The sequence below is a fragment of the Pagrus major genome, chromosome 10 (assembly GCF_040436345.1).
Source record: "Pagrus major chromosome 10, Pma_NU_1.0".
NCBI lineage: Eukaryota > Metazoa > Chordata > Actinopteri > Spariformes > Sparidae > Pagrus > Pagrus major.
In genome coordinates this window covers 7,437,749-7,455,042 of record NC_133224.1, presented here as the reverse complement: position 1 = coordinate 7,455,042, position 17,294 = coordinate 7,437,749, and the positions used below count along the sequence as shown (strand labels likewise).

Here is a 17,294-nt window from a genome sequence, read left to right as displayed (position 1 = left end):
ACAACACAGACACTCACTATAGTAATAAATAGTACCTTTAGTAACAACATTCATATTAAAAAAAGCACAATAAAATACCTTAAGTCCACTAATGTACACGTTTCAACAACAAAATATTAAGATTTTTACATCGGATTTTTCGCTCATTGTTAAGTTAAATTGCAGACATTTATACAAGCTGATCACATATTTTAAGTTAGAACAAGTACGCCCATTTTAAAATGATACAAAAAAGAAAAAAACAACTGAGAAGGGCCTTTTTTCATCTGGAGCCGCTCGACAGGAGGAATGTAAAGCACAGTGACATGAAAACAAAACATTGTGTGCGTTCTGTGTTTCTGTTTATATCCAAGTGAGATTCTTTAAAAAGGGACTACGATTCATTCATCTGTTGACCTAAGACTAAAAACAGCCCGACTGCTCACCTAAATAATGATAATAATTTGGATTTTCTTTGGCATCTTAGCACAAAATCTGAAGCCCTGGCGTCTGACCAGCGCGCCGTCTCTTAGGCGAAGTTGTTGTTGTGCTCGATCCGGGTCACCATGGTGGTGACCAGCCGCTCCAGCTGCTCCGCTCGCTGCTTGCCCGTCTGAAGGACCTCCTCGTGATTGGCCTTCTCCTCGCTGTCGTAGTCCATCACCGCCTGGTTGGTGATGAGCGAGAGGGCGAAGACGCGCATGCCGCAGTGACGCGCGATGATCACCTCGTGGACTGTGCTCATGCCTGAAGAGGAAACGATGGCATTTATAATGAGACGTCGACCTTTTTAATGTGATGTCAAGTTCAGTCTAGACGTTTGTATGAAGCCTCATCACTTTTTCAAGTCTTAATATCTGACACAAGAATTAAATACGGGCAAATAATGAGAATACATAACTCAGCTTTAAAAGCTTTGATGTTAGCATGCTAGCAGCTAGCCCCAGCCCTGAAAACCTCTTTCTACCAGCGACAAAAATTCCTGTGCTAGCAGTGTAAACACCAACACTACCCTGGCAGTCTGGCTAGCTGCACGGCTAACTGAGCTATAAATCAAGGTAGCTGATTCTTACATAATGCAGCTTTAAAGGGGCGAAATTGTAAAATTCTGCGAAATTCATACTCCAAACAACTCAAACATAGCCGCTAACTGTTGCTAACTGTAGCTGTTGTTAGCTAGTAAGCTCAGTGTTGCACTTTCGGACTATTATCTCTTGAGGAACAAAGTGGCTAGGGGCTAGCTGGTTAGCATGCTAACTTCAAAACTGTATTTTGGCTTAGTTTAGTAGTTTATATTTAATATTTAATGTCAAATATTCTGTTGCGGTGGCTGATAATCACGTTACAAGTACTCACCAACAGCATCAGCGCCCAGTTTGTGCAACATACGGCACTCGGCGATGGTCTCAAACGAGGGTCCGCCCAGGACGCAGTAGACTCCCTCCTTCAGGAAGTCAGCGTAGCCGAGCTCCTGCCCCACGTCCATGGCCAACTGCTGCAGCTCTCTGTCGTAGGCGTCGGACATGCAGGGGAAACGCACGCCGAACCTGCGAGAGGAAGAAGACGAGACACGGACGGAAGGTTTAGTTTATTATCATAAAGTCCTTCACAGCACCTTCACAGTAGGAAACCGATCTCACCCACCTCTCATCGTTGGGTCCAGAGAGCGGATTGTTTCCGGCGAAGCCCGGCATGTTCAGGTGGTCTTTGATGACCATGATGTCCCCCACTTTAAAGTCCTGGTTGAGGCCCCCGGCTGCGTTGGTCAGCATCACAGTCTCCACGCCGAGCAGCTTGAAGATGCGTATGGGCAGCGTAATCTGGAAACACACACACACACACAGCACATACATTAACATTACATAACCAGTCAGAGGTCACTTTGGTTTAAAGGATCCTTCCAGCAGCGTGACTGGATGTGGAGCAGAACAGATTTCACGGCAAATTGCTCCCTGATGCAGTCAGTTGCAAGAGTTCAAACACACACACACACACACACACCTTCTGGATTGGGTAGCCCTCGTACAAGTGGAAACGCCCCTGCATGCACACACACGGCCTCCCCTTCAAGGTGCCGAACACCAGCCGCCCCGCATGCCCGTGCACTGCAGGAAAAACACAAACCAGTCAGTTAAAACCAACAGTAAAGGGAAACCGGTCGACAAGTGAGAGGTTCTGTCGTCGCTGAAACTCACCGGTGCTCTGTGGGAAGTTGGGGACGTCCTTGTAGTTGAAGGCGACCTGGTCCTTTAATATGTCAGCCAGCCCTCCGAGGCCCGAGCCGCACACGATGCCCACTATGGGTCGGATGTCCGTCTGGGCCATCAGCCAGTCGGCGGTGGCCTTGCAGTCCTCGTAGCTGAAGCTGGACGACATGGAAGGAGGGTGGGAGGTTAGGACGACCATCAAACAGGAATCAATACGTTAGAGGTAGTCTTATTTTTTAATTAGTTGAATGATCAGGGCAAGAAGAGCGCGGGGAGCTCGTTTCAAAGACCCAGAGTCTTTTCTCACCGACTCTTTTGCCTCATAATTCACTATGCAACATGTGATGTGACCATTATTATCAGATTACAGGATAATCTGTTACTAATGAGGATCTTGACTTTTGATGAGGCCACCACACACACACACACACACACACACACACACACACACACACACACACACACACATTCCTGCAGAGTCACAGCAGTATCACGCCCCTCATGTGCCTCAGTGTGAACACGCGCACACTTTTTCTTTTTTTTCCTTCTCTCTCTCTAGTCTGAGATGAAATATTACACTCACTGTGATTCATCTGCTAGTTTCACACACACTCACATGGATGAATGGATATGGGCCTTAAAGGCTGTGGCTATAAATACATAATGTGTAATGACACTTCAAAGTAAGAGCTGTAGTTTGATAGTAAAGTCAGATAAACAGAAGAAGAGCATCAGTAAATATTTTAAATCCATGAAAACTGTCCAAAAAACTGTCAAGAAATCCCCTCTAGAATAAATGAGCTCCCCCACGGCGCATGCGCACACTTCCCTGGCCACCTGCCAAACATTCCCGGTGTATTTATTACCCGCTGTCCCGACCTGCCCATGAAGGGGACCATGTGTTCAGCAAGGCAGCGGCAGGCAGGAAGTCTGAAAGTACAGCGTGTTCGAGAAGTCAACTCACCCCTTGCTTGCGTCTGGAAACATGGCGGATAAAGTTGGATGAGAGTCTGATGAAGCAAAAAAAAAAAAAAAAAAAAAATCAAGATCCAAAAAGCGGAGAAAAAGTTAAAATCAGAGCCAAGTTGTTAAAAGAAGCAGAGAAAGAGCTTTTAAAATGTCTTCTCTCGAGTTGGGTTCCTCTGTAAGTCGTCGGTCGCTCGCTTGTCTGTGGGGAAAAAGCGCAGACTCCGGCTTTATTATAGGCGCAGACACCCCCACCTCCTCCCTCCTCCTCCCACTCCTCCTCAGCGTGACGCATGAGGCTGCTGCGCCCTCATTGGCTGGCCGGACACACCTTCAATCCAGGAGGGAACTTTCAGAAGTGGTACTATTGTCCCCTCCTCCTCCTCCTCCTCTTCCTCCTCCTCTTCCCAGCAGCATCCTGTCACAGTGTGGATGTCCAGCAGGAAGCTGTTGCAACATCATCAATCAGCCTCTTATTGATCAGTTATGGTTCCCGATCCCGGACGAGACATGACAAAACATTTTTGTTTTGGACGTCACGTGTCAGAGCTCTCCCGTCGGTTTGTGTCTTCACGCGCATCGACGCGTAAACACACGCTGACGTTTGAGCAAAGTGCATCACAATGCCAGGAACTGATCACCCGACAATGGTTATTCATTTCATGCAACCTCATGCCTCTGCTCCTAAACATGTCACAGGCATTAAAATATCTGATATTAAATGTACTTAAAGGTGCAATGTGTAGTTTTAGGGAAGACATTTTAAAGATCTTCACTGATTTATTTATTTTTAAACAAACTAAATAAACAACAACACTTTGTTTCCATGACTGAATAAACATAAACAAACAAACAAAGTATAAACAAACTGACCTTAAAGGACAACACAATCATACTGTTTTACTGTGTTTTTATGTGGCGGACCCTGCCACCTTTCCAGCTTCAAACAGTGTTCTGGGACCTTATTTTCCTCCGAGAACAGCTTGTTTGTTCAGTTATGGAAGAAATAAATATTTCTGAGTTTGTATTATTGCCTCATTAATATTGTAAATAGTAAAATTCTTAGTTTGAATTTCTTCTCCAAAAAAAGTAAAAGTAAAACATGTGTTTACATTCATGTACAGTTTACATACATACGAGGTTATCGGATCCAATATTGGGATTTTTTTTGTTTTTTTTATTTATTTATCATTTTTGAAAAAAAAATCTGATTGCTGATAAAATAAATCTTAAAATATATCTGACTTTGGCTACTTTAATAAAGTTATTAGATAAATGTAGTGGAGTAAAAAGTACAATATTTGTACTTTCAGTACTAAGTATAAATAAAACTGCACCTTATGTTCCACTTGCCTTTACTCCATGATACCTCAGCATTTAATTTTATTTACCTTAGTATTTTATTTTATTTCTAACTACTCAAGCATTTTATTGTATATAGTACTTTATTGTTTTTTATTGTTTCTATATTTGCCCTTGTATTTTGATTGTATTTGTACTTGAATGTACCCGCTATGATCAGAAAATGGAAATACTCAGGTAAAGAACAAGTTCTTCAGAAGTGTGTTTAAATACAGTACTCAAGTAAATGTACTTTATTCTCCACTACCTGTGTCAGACTGTAAAGAAGTTAGATTAAACTGGCCTCTATTGCCCAGTTGCACTGACAGGACCTCCTGTGCATGTGTCAAAGTGTCCTTGAGCAAGAAATTAAACCTTGTTACGATGAATGAGAAGGAACGAGAGGCTAATTGCAACAAAAACACCTCAGTGGAATAACCTTGATCTATCTTGAAGGTGATGTTTTTTACAACAGGTGCATTCTTCCAGAAATCGCTCATTACATCCCCCTTTGTTTTTATTGTTGACAGTAACAGTAAGTTCTCTGACACATCCTGCTTGGAGCACGTGGGCATTGTACATGAGGCAGATTTACAGCCCAGCGTGTCGTAAATAAACACTGCATTCCTTTGATCGGCTCATTTATGGCTCCTCGTCGTACGCGTGGGATGTGTTCCAACACAGACACACACACACAGACACACACAGACACACACACACAGTGGCGATCATGAGGAACATTACCTGGACGGAACGTCCTGTTGTCGATGCGCCATAATCAATAAGAAACAGGACATGGAGCAAAGTGTGACACAGCAGAAAACACACATCCGCAGATCAAGTAAAAGTATCAATGACAATAGTTTAAATGTCAAAAATGTGACTGTGGCAGAGGTTGAGGCTCCAAAAACACTCTGATATCACAGCTTAAAAGAAAATATTATGGCCTTTTACCTCTTTAGCGTTCATTACAGGACACGGTAGCTGGCAGGGTCACAGAGTGCCAGAGACTTGTGTAAGAAAAACCATTGCTGCAAACTGTGCTGGTCGCTGACAAAGCTTACATAACACCCAACCCCATTTTTATTTTTTTTAAATATCAGGGCAAGAATTGTATAATTTATGCTGGTGAAACACGGTGCAGTGTTTTCCCAAATGAACAGCGAAAACACATCCAGTGAAAGTTGACCCGTCATCATTATGCAAGATAACGTAAGCCAACGACTGAACTTTGACTTGGTTCACTTATGTCGGATTACAGAGGTAAATAGAGACCCAAGACCACCGTAGGCTTTTAAAAGTTTAACGTCAGCCATAACATGGCAAGCCCACACCACAACATACAGCCGTTGGACCTTGAGTTGTTGTTTGGCATTGACACAAAAGAGGACAGTCATCAACCTTGGTGTGTATATGACTTCCTACCATGGCACCACCTCTCTGTTTGGGTGCTGTCTTCTTCATATCTCTTGTTCTTTGCTTTGCTGCAGCTGTTAACTTTGTCTGATAACCCGGTGGGAGTCGTTGACCTATTGACTTCTACTCTCCTCCCCTCGTTTATAGCTTACACGCCTTTGGCTCAGCCAATGATTGGAGGCCATCTGACTGCAGCCCGACGGCCTACTGCAACCTGTTTACCTGGTCAGTTTTTGCGACCCAAAGATATGGCAATAAAAATGTTCCTGGAAATTCTCCTGACGGTGACGTTGGTAGAAGAAGGAAAAGAGAAGTCACATGGGCTGTCAGGTGTGTGGTGCTTTTCCTTTCCTTTATTGTGTTGTATAGGTTCTTCACGTAAAAGATCTTGAAAGTTAAAAACCCCAAAGTCCGCACTCACGGGAGCTCCTCTCTCCCACAGAAAACACTGCTCCTGAAACGCCTCGCCAGTAGTCCCGCCTTCAATTCCGTGACTTTGTGACATCACACTGCATCACAGTGTCACACATTTGCATGATTTATGCTTCAATCATAGTAGAAGTGAAGCTAACTGGAAGCTGAAAACACGACAGTGAGCGGTGCTGGCTCAGGCATGTGTGAGCTGACCAATCAGAGTAGAGTGGGTATTCAGGAAGGGGGGTCTTAAAGAGACAGGAGCTAAAACAGAGCGTGAGGGGGAATACAGTGCTTCTGTAGCACTAAAGCATGTTAGTTCGAGTAGTAACCCCAAAAAATGTATAATTTGTTTTGAATGTGTAATTTTGTTTCTTCAAATCCAGGATTGGAGCGAATTCCTAATGTTGTTGACCGTCAATGTATATACACTGAAGTTCTTTGCAGAGGAGGCATTGGATAGAAAAAGTCACGACAGAGTGAGTTACTGGATTCATTATCCTGCATCGATGTATGTCTCTCATTTCTTCCTTATTTCATAAAGATTACTTGTGATTGGTTGCAGCACTGTTGCCAGTTTGCAGGCCGAGGAATGGGGAATCTATGCGAACAGCCGTGTAGGATAAAACAATGTAATTGAAATACTCTTTATCTCGTATATTTTCACCTTTGTGATTAACAAACCGCTGTGAGAACAATGCCCCGAGACAAACACAGATAAACTCCCGCAGGAATTTGTCATCTCACTATCAGCTTTTTCTATTTGCTGAATACAGCCACAAGACATGGGATACGATGTCAGCAGACCCTGCAGAGGCATACCAGCTTGCGATCAGTCACGCATCTTGATTTGCATTTCCCACCAATCATCTGCTGCGTTTGATGCGATTGGCTAAGCTTGCAGAGCTCACACAAGCTGAGATTTTCACATGGCGAAGACCTGACCTGAAATCATGGGCTTTGGACATGAGACGCTGTAACTTCATGAGACAGCTTTCAAGATGGACATAACATTGTCTCACATGTCCGCTGAAAGGTCCTAGCCTTGAGGTCAATCCTAGCTGGATTGATTGGTTCTCCCGCCTGCTGTCAAAATAGGAATTGATTTCCTCCAACTGATAATTTCATCTTGTCAGTTGCAGAAGCCACATGAGGAAAACCTCAAGGATCAATAGCCAGTGGTTAAAAGTGCCATATTCACACAAGCCAAGAGCATTTCATGTGTTGCACAATAATGTAGGAATAAAAAGGAATGGACGCTTTCGCTTTATAATTGCAAAGCCTGGCAAGATCTACTGATTATTACCAGCTGTGTCAGCGTTGGCTGGTAATGTTTTCACTTTGTGTGTCTGCGAGTGCCATCATGGCAAAATGTTTGAGATTGCGTGCTGCTTATCTGTTGGTTGTGGACAGATTTTGTCAGCGCAATAATGTCACAACTGTGCAAGATGCAGTCACCAAACTTTACAGGTGTGTGGCTGAGATCAAAATGAAGGCTGAGTTCAACAATGGCCGTGGTCCTCCTACCCATGAGCACTGATGTAGTAATGCACAAATGGTTAGATCTTTTCAAGAATCCCAGTTCAAATGAAGCAGATCTCATATTCGCTGCAGTGAATATTGCCAATTTTCCCTTTCTGCTGTTGTGCTGACTGTATTTTATATGGCTCCCTCTGGCCTACTGCTGCAGAAGCCCTATAAAGATAACCTCTATTGTATTTCTGATAACACAATATTGGATACAGCGATAGCTAAACTATTTTGGCTGCTTGTTCTTATGGTGACACAAGAAGAAACCTGCCGACTCAACCCAAAAAACAGTACTCTGATACTTTGCGCTGATGAAATAACCCACATAAAGCAGCGGTGTACAGTACATCTGAGGTCGTGCAAATAATTTGTGTTTTTTTGACCTCCCCAAAAAGACCTAAATCTGCCTTTCCTGGCCTTGACACTTTCCTAGACCTATATTTGAATTGCCTGTTCGTCTGTTGATCTTATGGGACAAATTGTTTGCAGGAGGTTTGAGCACAGCGTTGTCCGATGCCCCACTTTCAACTTCATGAACAACACTCTGGAGCTGAATGGCCTTTTGCAGCAATCCAAGTTATAACTTCCTTCCAAAGTGTCAGCAAAAGCCAATTTATCTAAATTCTTTGCTGATGTTCATCTGCCATGCTGCGTCATCTGAAGCATCACTGCAGAGGGCTGTTTGACGTCGATCTATAGTGTGAGATATTGTCATCAGTCACATGAGCTGCCGAAGCCCCTCATGAGCTTCTTCATGATCTAATCCGTGAGGTCTACAGTGACGCAAACAACTGTAACAGCTAGGGAGAATGGACAGCACATGTTCTGCTCCTTGTTCAGATTTAAAGTGAGTAAAGTAGGTGGAAATTGATTGATGTTAAGCTACAGAGGCAAAGCCTCACAAGACACTCAAGTGACTACTGGAATGTCGTATCTCAGCAGTCCTGACAAAGCGATCATTAGTCACATTCCCTTTATTGATCTGCTGTGTCACTTGAGGATACTGCAGACAGACTTTGAAAGACTTTGGTCTTTAACTACACAATGAAATCTGTGCTGTGCTTTGTGATAGTTTGACTGGGGCTGTGCAGGGACATTTAGAGGGAGCAAACGCTCAAAGTTGTTGAGTGGCACATGGAACAAGACTTTAAAACATCCATACACCAGCATAATTAACAGCATAACTTGTTGACTTATGGCAACTCGTTTTCAAACGCTGAATCTTAAAATCTCACCTCCAGTTCTCACTGAAGAATAGGAAACCTGTGTTGACATCATCTTCCCACTCATCCCCATCCATTTTGTTAGCCCTTGAGGCTAACGCTAGCTAGCATACTACCGTTCAAAAACTTAAACTCATCCAGACTCGTTTAACCTTCCACTTTCTTTTTTTTCTCACATGCTACACGTTATTACTGAAAGTTGTTGCACCACGCTAATCTCATTTATTGTTCTGGCCCTTGAGGCTACTGGTAGCTAGCATACTACTGTTGACACCTCCACTTCTCACTGAATAGAAAACCTCTTGACCGCGCCTCGCACTCAGTCAGACTCGTTTAACCATCAGCTTTTGTTTTTTTCTCTCTGCAACACGTTACCACAGCAAATTGTTGCTAATCTCCGTTTGTTTATGTGGGTCCATGGCACTGGTCCGACCACCCATTGGTCCGACCTCCCATTAGTTCGACCTCCCATTAGTTCGAACTCCCATTGTTCCGACAATCGGAGTAATGAGAGTTCGAACTAATGGGAGGTCCTCATTAGTTCGAACTGGACTAATGCATCTGTAATCTAAACAGACAGGTCGGATATTTGAGAGCTGCCAACTTGCACGAGCACGCACTGACCAGGTTGAGCACGCCACCAGATGCGCATTTCTCCGGCCCCTCAGCTGTGTGTCTGTGGGTAGCTCGTGTGTGTGTAGCCTGTGTGAATGTGTGCATTAATCCCTCTGTTCAGCATCTCTGTTAAGATGAATAACACAAATCTCCCCACAGAGCGCGAGCCTGGCACAGAGGTGCGCGCTCTGGCGCATCTGGCACAATCGGTTAACGGCACCGAGAGGAAACTGGCTCCGCTCCGTCCGTGTGTGTGTGTGTGTGCGTTTCCGAGAGCTCTCTCTCTCTCTCTCTCTCTCTCTCTCCCTCTCTTTCAATTTGCTTTATTGGCACGACTGTGATATACAATGTTGCCAAAGCATTGGGACAGCAGAGTTAAAACAAACTCTCAGAGAGAGAGAGACGCATGCTCGCAATGAAAGCGCTTGTCAGAAAGTAGGGATGACAGGTCGAACTAACGGGACCACCCATTGGTTCGACCTCCTATTGGTCCGACTTGTGGTTGATTTTGTCGGAGTAACGGGAGGTCGAACCAATGGGAGGTCGGACCAGTGGGTATTTTGTCGGAGTAACGGGAGGTCGAACCAATGGGAGGTCGGACCAATGGGCAGTTCTCGTTTAGGTCTGCTTCCCCATGAGACCACATGAGAGGGATCCCGTGTGAGGCCAGCATCAGTCTGCAGAGCCATGCTTCTGTACAGAGCGGTTTCCTTGTCTTATTCATTTGTTAATGTATTAATATTGAGCGTGTAGCGTGTCCAGATTGCACCAAGTTCAGCACTGCGCTGCAGAAATCGGATGAACAGAGCTTGAGATTTTACCGGCTACTATCTGGATCAAAATCCACCATGGTCACAAACCTCAAAGTTTTTAGATTAAACTCGTACAAAACACAAAAAAAGCAAGTAAATCACACTGTTTTAATGTTTTTAATTGTTAGATTAACTGATTATCAAACCTGATACTGTTAAATTTGAACTCAATTGAACTACATGCCTGGAAATGTTTGTATTTTATTCACTTGTCTTCAGTTGAACCAAACAAAGTCTCACACTTTCACACATAATTCATTAATGTTAATGTTAATTTTTAAATGATAGAACATTTAGTTTGTTTTTATTTAGACAAATTCAGTGTTTTTCAGTACAATTTATTACATTGCTGCCTGTTATCTTACATTTTTTATGGTTAAAATAGACAAAAAACATTTTTTTGTAGCATATTTTATTTATATATACAGTTCCTATATATATATGATTGTCAGACTTTGCTTTGTAGCCTTGACACTGTGTCAGACCAATAAAACTGAAATATGATGTTACATAAAACTACCTGGAAACAGCTAATGTTCATTGTCTCCTGCAATAAAACATATGTTACATAAAACTAAAGCACTCACTGTGAATCAGCAGTGTTTGTACATTTATGGTGAGTGTCAAATACTGCTGTTGTGTGTCCTTGTTAGGACGCATTCCTACTCACTGTTACATGAACAGCAATATGCAAAAAGTGCAAATAACCGTGCCTTACACACAGACTCAGCTGTTCTCCAGGATTATAAGAAGGGATGAAAACAACTTGAACAGACAGGATCAACATGCAACAAAATTGTGTCCAAAAAAGTGTCCCTTTCTATCAGGACATTTCCAAAATGACACAGGTTTACGTAACCTGCAGACGGCTTATCTTACAGATAACACTGGGAAAACAACCATGTGACTGACAACTGGATAAAAGTCAAAGGTTGGGCTTTTACAGTGACACTGCCATGCAGGGTCAGATGATGCTCTGTAAAATCCAGTGTTGAATCTTCAAGTTACTTATGAGGAGCTTAAATCCATAAGTGCATACATGGATATTTGCTCACAATGATTTGAAAGATCATACACATCAACGTGGGTCTAACAGTATTTGTTTTTCCCTGCTCTGAGTGCCTGGTGGAGTTTTTAACTAAGCTCTGACTCACCTCTACAATATGATGGTGAAGTAATCTACAGGTCACTGGTTCAGATCCTTGCAGATTCCCTAAAAGTGTGAAGATATGGCAACCTGCTGGAGGTAGCGCCAAACAAGTAGGGGGCAGCAGCAACATTACCAGAGTAAAGCCAACTGCTGCTCACTATACTCTTTGCTTTAGCCATCTAAGGCTGTAGCTACTAGCCGTCGTTAGTTAGTTAACCCAGCTAGCCGTGCAGTTAGCGGCCTTATCATCTGACCAGAGAACACAACCTCTGAGACTAACGGATGCCAGTTTGATGATGGGATGGAGGCGATTTACAGTCGCTCCAATCAGGAGTACAACTCCGTGGACGAGACGGATGACAGACGATGTGTGAAGCGTGAAACCTGGTGTGAAACCAGTTGAAATCTTTTACTTTGCACCTTTAATTATAATTTTGTGGTCATGGTACGCAGCTCTAAATCTACTTTTTGAAATTTAAAGCTACAAAAAGGTACTTTTATTCCCCAATCTGTGAGACTTCTTGATTCATCCTCAGCACTTTGACTAAAAAAACATTAGAATTTTATGAATTTTCCATCAGGGGTAAGCTCGAATCCAACCTGGTGACGGGTGTTAAGAATAACTATAATAACTTTACCGAAATAGCCAACCTTCTCGCCGTATAGGGGGACGGATATCAAATCGAGACTGTTACATAACCGGTGAGGAGGTTCTGTTCTGTCTGTATGTGAAAGAGCTCAGGGAGAAACACATTCCACATGAGTGCATGCAGCTGTAGAGGTTTACATCAGGGGAACATCGTGGCCACATGTGAAAACAGTATCATGTGGTCTCATTTTCAAGGACTCTTGAAAACGCTGCACACTGACCTTATTCACACGGTGGAGGGTTGGTGGGAAAATACACCTGGCAGATTATTACCTGGAATTCAGCAAAACTCAGTACAACTGATTGAATTTAGCAAGGAAATGAGTTACTGTAGCGAGCATTCCTTCCCAGCCTAAACTCTGATTGATACCAATTAAAAGCCCATTATTTTAAAATGTCTGAATCTACTGGACTCCTGAGATTCACCATGATTTAGTAAAGAAGACTGGGGCTGTGCATATTGTTTCAGGATTCCCACGAGGTCAACACACATACAAGAGTCAACAGTGGGGTGAAAGGTGATGATGATTGAAGGGGCCCACATGTGGAGCAAGTCCAGAAACATTCATAGATTTTAACATCTCAAAAAGTTTCAAAATAAGCCCTATCACTTCTTGAAAATGCACGCAAGATAAACCACAGTGCGCCAAATGACTGATGACACACTTTAAATGTCGGTGTGTAGCGACATATTTGGTCATTTGTGGAGTCAGTGTTATGTAACAGATGACCCACATGACCTTTTTGTCTTCTCAGGTCCCTGTGCCAAGGCACCGGTCCAACTGTGTTGCTTCCAGAAATTATGAAACAATGTTGGTGAGAGAGGGAGCCAGACATGGGAACCAGCATAATAGAGTTTCAGAAAGTGTGACCCAGTTAGTAAATACCTGTCTCACTAGATAGTCACCAAAGTATGTGAGAGATATAAAAATAAAAAGCAGGGATAAAATAGGCTAACAGAATGCGCGATAAAAGAAAATAGTCATGAATATGAATAACATAACTTATGATTGAAAAAACATTGCGAACGTGTCCTCTAGGGTGTGTTTCCAGTGGTCGAAACATGATAAAATGTCCTCTAGGGTGCCCTTCTAGTGGAAAAAACTCAATAAAGTGCCCTCTAGGGTGCCCATCCATTGGAGAAAACGTGGTGAATTGCCTTCGGGTACCATTCTAGTTCACTTTAAATGTATCAAGAGTTTCTTCGCCCTGGTGCCCCCTTTTTCCTCTCGAATGGTTCAGCAAATGTTCCCGGGGATGACGGGACACCATTAATCTCAAGCCCTGAATACGATAGTTGGATGACTTACTTTAGGTATAACCTGAACTACGTGTCAGATTAAAAATATAAAGAGAGGCCTCAGTGACGAGGGAGCAGAGAGTTCAAGCTGGAGTTTGTGTGAGTGGTTTCTACTCTTAAAGACGGACAAGTTCAATCACACAGCAGGAACATCTGCAACTATTTCTGAAGATCTCTGACCGCATGCGCTTAATTTGGCAAACCTGCTAAAATATAAACAAACACTTATGCACCCGAGGGACATCTAATAGAGTTAGAGCAACTTTAAAAGGCCAAGTGATTTGCTTAACGTGGCACCAACTGCTGTGAATTATCTGCCACAGGTTTTAAAACACTGACGTTTTCAACTCGGTTTATCTTTAACACACAGCCTTAAAGCCGCGGTTTGATGCTAACGTGGCATCGTGTCACATCAGGTCTGAGCTGCGGCGAGAACAGTTTTCTGAACAGTTACACAACTGATAGGAAGCGAGGCAAATGCTGACCAGAGTGGAGGAAGGGAAGGATATTAGTGAAATGAAAAATGAGATAGAGATATAATCGGCTCGAGATAAACATGATGTGAATATAAATTTGAGGCCTTTGAGTTTTTGCTGACATGGAAAAGATCAGATCAGGTCGTCATCGTTGTGAGAACTGGACTCACCCTCGTGAAGGCAGAAATTAGATGAGCTATTTGCAGACTGCCATGCTGCAGCGCATTAAATAAAACGAATGGGGAAGGAAAGATTGTACGAGCACACTGATTAATAGGATCGACCAGTTTGTTCTCTTGAACGCTGGAGTTTGCAGCCCATTTTAAGAAAAGCGACCTGAAAATTCAGGATTTTCCACCTCTTTTCCACTTCATATTTAAATCATGAAATCACACTTTGCCATTTTCTATTTTTTGCCATTTTCTATATTTCTATTTTCCTCTGTGGTCTCATTTAGCCACTTGTTAGCAACCGCAGTTTTTAAGTCACAAAAGCACTTTATAGTTAAATTTGTGGGACATTTAATGATGTATTTTATGTCGTAGAACAAAACGTGTAAATATCTTAAGCCTGTGTTGACCACAGAGCTTATTTCAGGCATTTAACCGAAAACCAATTTAAAAAACCCATTGACGAGGGAACAGGAAGTGCAAAAATGCGAACTGATTTCCAGTATTAAGACTAATTACTACAGCACTCTATGACATCACAATGTAACACCGAAGCTTCTAACAAGGTTTGCGGACCAGTAGTACAACGCCGTCGGTGTCGGGTGGTATCTGTGTTTCGTCAGCGATCGAGAGTCTTGGTAGTTGCCAGTTTGTGGAAGAAAATATAAAAATGAATGTTAGCTTGCTATTATTGTTCTCGTGTACCTGTTCAACAAACCCTAAAATATTTCCACATTATTCATCTTTTCTGGGAGTTATTCAAAGTTTTCCAAGCCAGCAATGCGCATTCAGCGTCAGCTTTTCAGCGAACCATCGAATATTCCACATTTTTTTCATATATTCCTGCCATTGCTCAAAGTTTTTTGCTGTCCCTGAGGTCTCTCAACAAAGCCTCATGAAGATGTTTGTACAGTTGAACCTGTTCAGCCGGTCTACGTTTGAACTAATCCATCTTGATTAGAAGAAAAAAAACCGTCGAGCATGAATAAAGCTCAACATGTCGCTCCAAAATATCTCACTGGTATTCGGTTAGCTACAGATTTGGTAATTGTGAAGGCTATAACAGCGATTTTCATCGCTTCAGTGAGTCCTTGTACGAGACAGTATTCAAGCAGACAGGTATGCATGTCACATGAGTGGAAATTAGGTTTCTAGTCATAAGATGAAGGCTACGGGTTTATCTTTTCCTGATGCAGCAAATTGCTGAATCTGCTTATAATTCAATTACAAGAATAAAAAACACATGCTCCAGTCTAAAGAGGTAGCAGCCTATTGTGATTAAAAGGGCACATTTTTTCCAGAAGATAAGGAAGTCTTGGATCTTAAGTTGAGTCACCAAAAACTCAGATGTCTTTGCAAGCCTCGCTGAAAAGCTTGTGAGCAGTCAAGATGTGTAGAGGTCTCCCAGGTTTAATTCAGTCACAGAAAGAAATGCAGGCCCAGCTTTTTAAAAGAAGTTACTCCAAACGTATCATTTAAAGCTTGTACGTTATTCGACGATCCTCTTTAATAATGATTTCTTCTACCTATCAGAGTACATCTGAGTCATCTGAAAATATGAAAACATGCTTCATGTAGACCGCAGACCGAGTGAAATCGACCGGGACTATCATCGCTCTGCTGAGGCGCAGCAATGACCTCTTGAGGCTGCTTTCGTCGATTACAGCTCCGTCTGCACCAGGCTTACACGTAATTTTCTTTTTTTTTTATATATATAATTGTTTTGTCTGTCATGGCTCTAACTTTACTTTTTAAAAAGAAATCTGTTTACTGTCATGCTCAAAAAGATAATTCATGTGGATTCAGACAGGATTTTCATATAATTTCAAGTTGAGGCCTTTATTTTGGGAACAACTTCTGATTTCTGGGCCACAATGCCACCACTGTACACTCTACGAAGCTTTTGGTTTTCATATTTATTCCTGAATGTTTTTCTCATGTCAGAATTAAGTTAAAATAGGTATAAACGAGCAGATAAATGTGTAACTAGGCACAAATATTGACACATTTTGTTCTCCATGTAATTCCTATTTAAACACTGCTTGTGTACTTTGTCCTGCACATTCCTCTGTTGCTTAGCTCTGATGAGTGTGTGTTAGACAGACGACCACCAGATGGAGGGAGAGATCAGTGTTGATCTCTCCCTCCATAACATCATAAAAACACAACTTATCGGACAAGTATGCTCTCCTCACTCATTTTCATTGTCTCTTGTCTACTTTATGAGATTTCATCCTGAAGATGCTCGCAGACATTTCTTCTCCGGGAGCCTTTGACTCATCAGGTCGATGTTACTGATGTGAAAGGGCTCGGTGAACTCCTCACCCAGCTGCTTCTGCGGCATCTCCCCGAATGCTCTCAGCAGAAATGACCACAAGTTTGACCAAAACCCAGAATCTGTGCACAAGCACCTGCAGGTCTGTGTATAAATGTGTGCGTATGAAGCCCTCCATGTTTTTTTTCTCTATTTCCTGTTTACCTGCATTTCTCTCTCTCTCTCTCTGTGTGTGTGTGTGTGTCAGTGTGGGTGTATGTGTGGAACAAGTGGTTTTTGGGGTTTTATATGCATGTCTACTCTACGTTCACAGAGGCTCTCTTACACCTACACCATCTGTGAAAGCCACACATAGAAAGATCTGCAACTGGTGTGTGTGTGTGTGTGTGTGTGTGTGGTGTGTGTGGTGTGTGTGTGTGTGTGTGTGTGTGTGGTCTGTGTGTGTGTGTGGACGGGAGTGAAAGTGACAGAATAAAAGGAGAAACTAAGGGGGAGGGCAACTTGTGCAACATGTGATGGAAACACAAACCTTATCCTGGGCTGAGGAGACGGGTCAACAAAGAGAGGGGTGGGAAAAAAAAGGAAGATGGAGGAGAAATAAAGGAGGGAGGCTTCCGACCGGGTCCACATTACGCCATCACGCCTCCTCCTTCATTGTCCCCCCCCTCTGGTTCACAAACTCCTCTCTCCTCCATCTTCGTCTTTAACGTCTCCTGTTTCTGTCTGCTTCCTCTGTTCCTTCCCCTTTTCCTCGTGTCCTCTTCCAGTAAA

At 42.8% G+C, this 17,294-nt stretch overlaps 2 protein-coding genes across 6 annotated transcripts in view; one reads left to right on the top strand and one right to left on the bottom strand.

The window, feature by feature from the left end:
- Positions 1–17: 17 nt before the first annotated feature.
- On the bottom strand, positions 18–3,358 carry pnp5a (purine nucleoside phosphorylase 5a). Of its 2 annotated transcripts, XM_073474759.1 has the most exons (6): positions 3,151–3,358; positions 2,175–2,344; positions 1,981–2,084; positions 1,624–1,799; positions 1,336–1,526; positions 18–726 (listed from the first exon to the last, which is right to left on the bottom strand). In XM_073474759.1, exons 1-6 carry the CDS (start codon positions 3,171–3,173, stop codon positions 509–511), a joined length of 882 nt encoding a protein of 293 aa, XP_073330860.1. In that variant the 5' UTR covers positions 3,174–3,358; the 3' UTR covers positions 18–508. The 2 variants fall into 2 exon arrangements, with proteins under 2 accessions (XP_073330860.1, XP_073330859.1); XM_073474758.1 differs by lacking the exon at positions 3,151–3,358 and having other exon boundaries at positions 2,175–2,446.
- Positions 3,359–5,814: 2,456 nt separating this feature from the next.
- Positions 5,815–17,294, top strand: part of kcnj10a (potassium inwardly rectifying channel subfamily J member 10a) — a 31,258-nt gene continuing 19,778 nt past the window's right edge. For 2 of the 4 annotated variants that reach the window (XM_073475427.1, XM_073475428.1), the window contains exons 1-4: positions 5,815–5,898; positions 6,057–6,239; positions 6,710–6,802; positions 15,782–16,665. The gene's annotated coding sequence lies outside the window, so the exon portion shown is untranslated. Of the gene's footprint in view, positions 5,899–6,056; positions 6,240–6,709; positions 6,803–15,780; positions 16,666–17,294 lie in introns of those variants that run through there. The other 2 variants (XM_073475430.1, XM_073475431.1) reach the window with 2 other exon arrangements.

Excerpts from the sequence above, each read along its gene's own strand:
- pnp5a (XM_073474758.1), bottom strand. The coding sequence starts at position 2,385 with ATGGTCGTCCTAACCTCCCACCCTCCTTCCATGTCGTCCAGCTTCAGC. Across the intron at positions 2,085-2,174 it reads CAACTTCCCACAGAGCACCG|TGCACGGGCATGCGGGGCGG; the intron begins GTGAGTTTCAGC and ends TTTTTCCTGCAG. Across the intron at positions 1,527-1,623 it reads TCTGGACCCAACGATGAGAG|GTTCGGCGTGCGTTTCCCCT; the intron begins GTGGGTGAGATC and ends TTCCTCTCGCAG.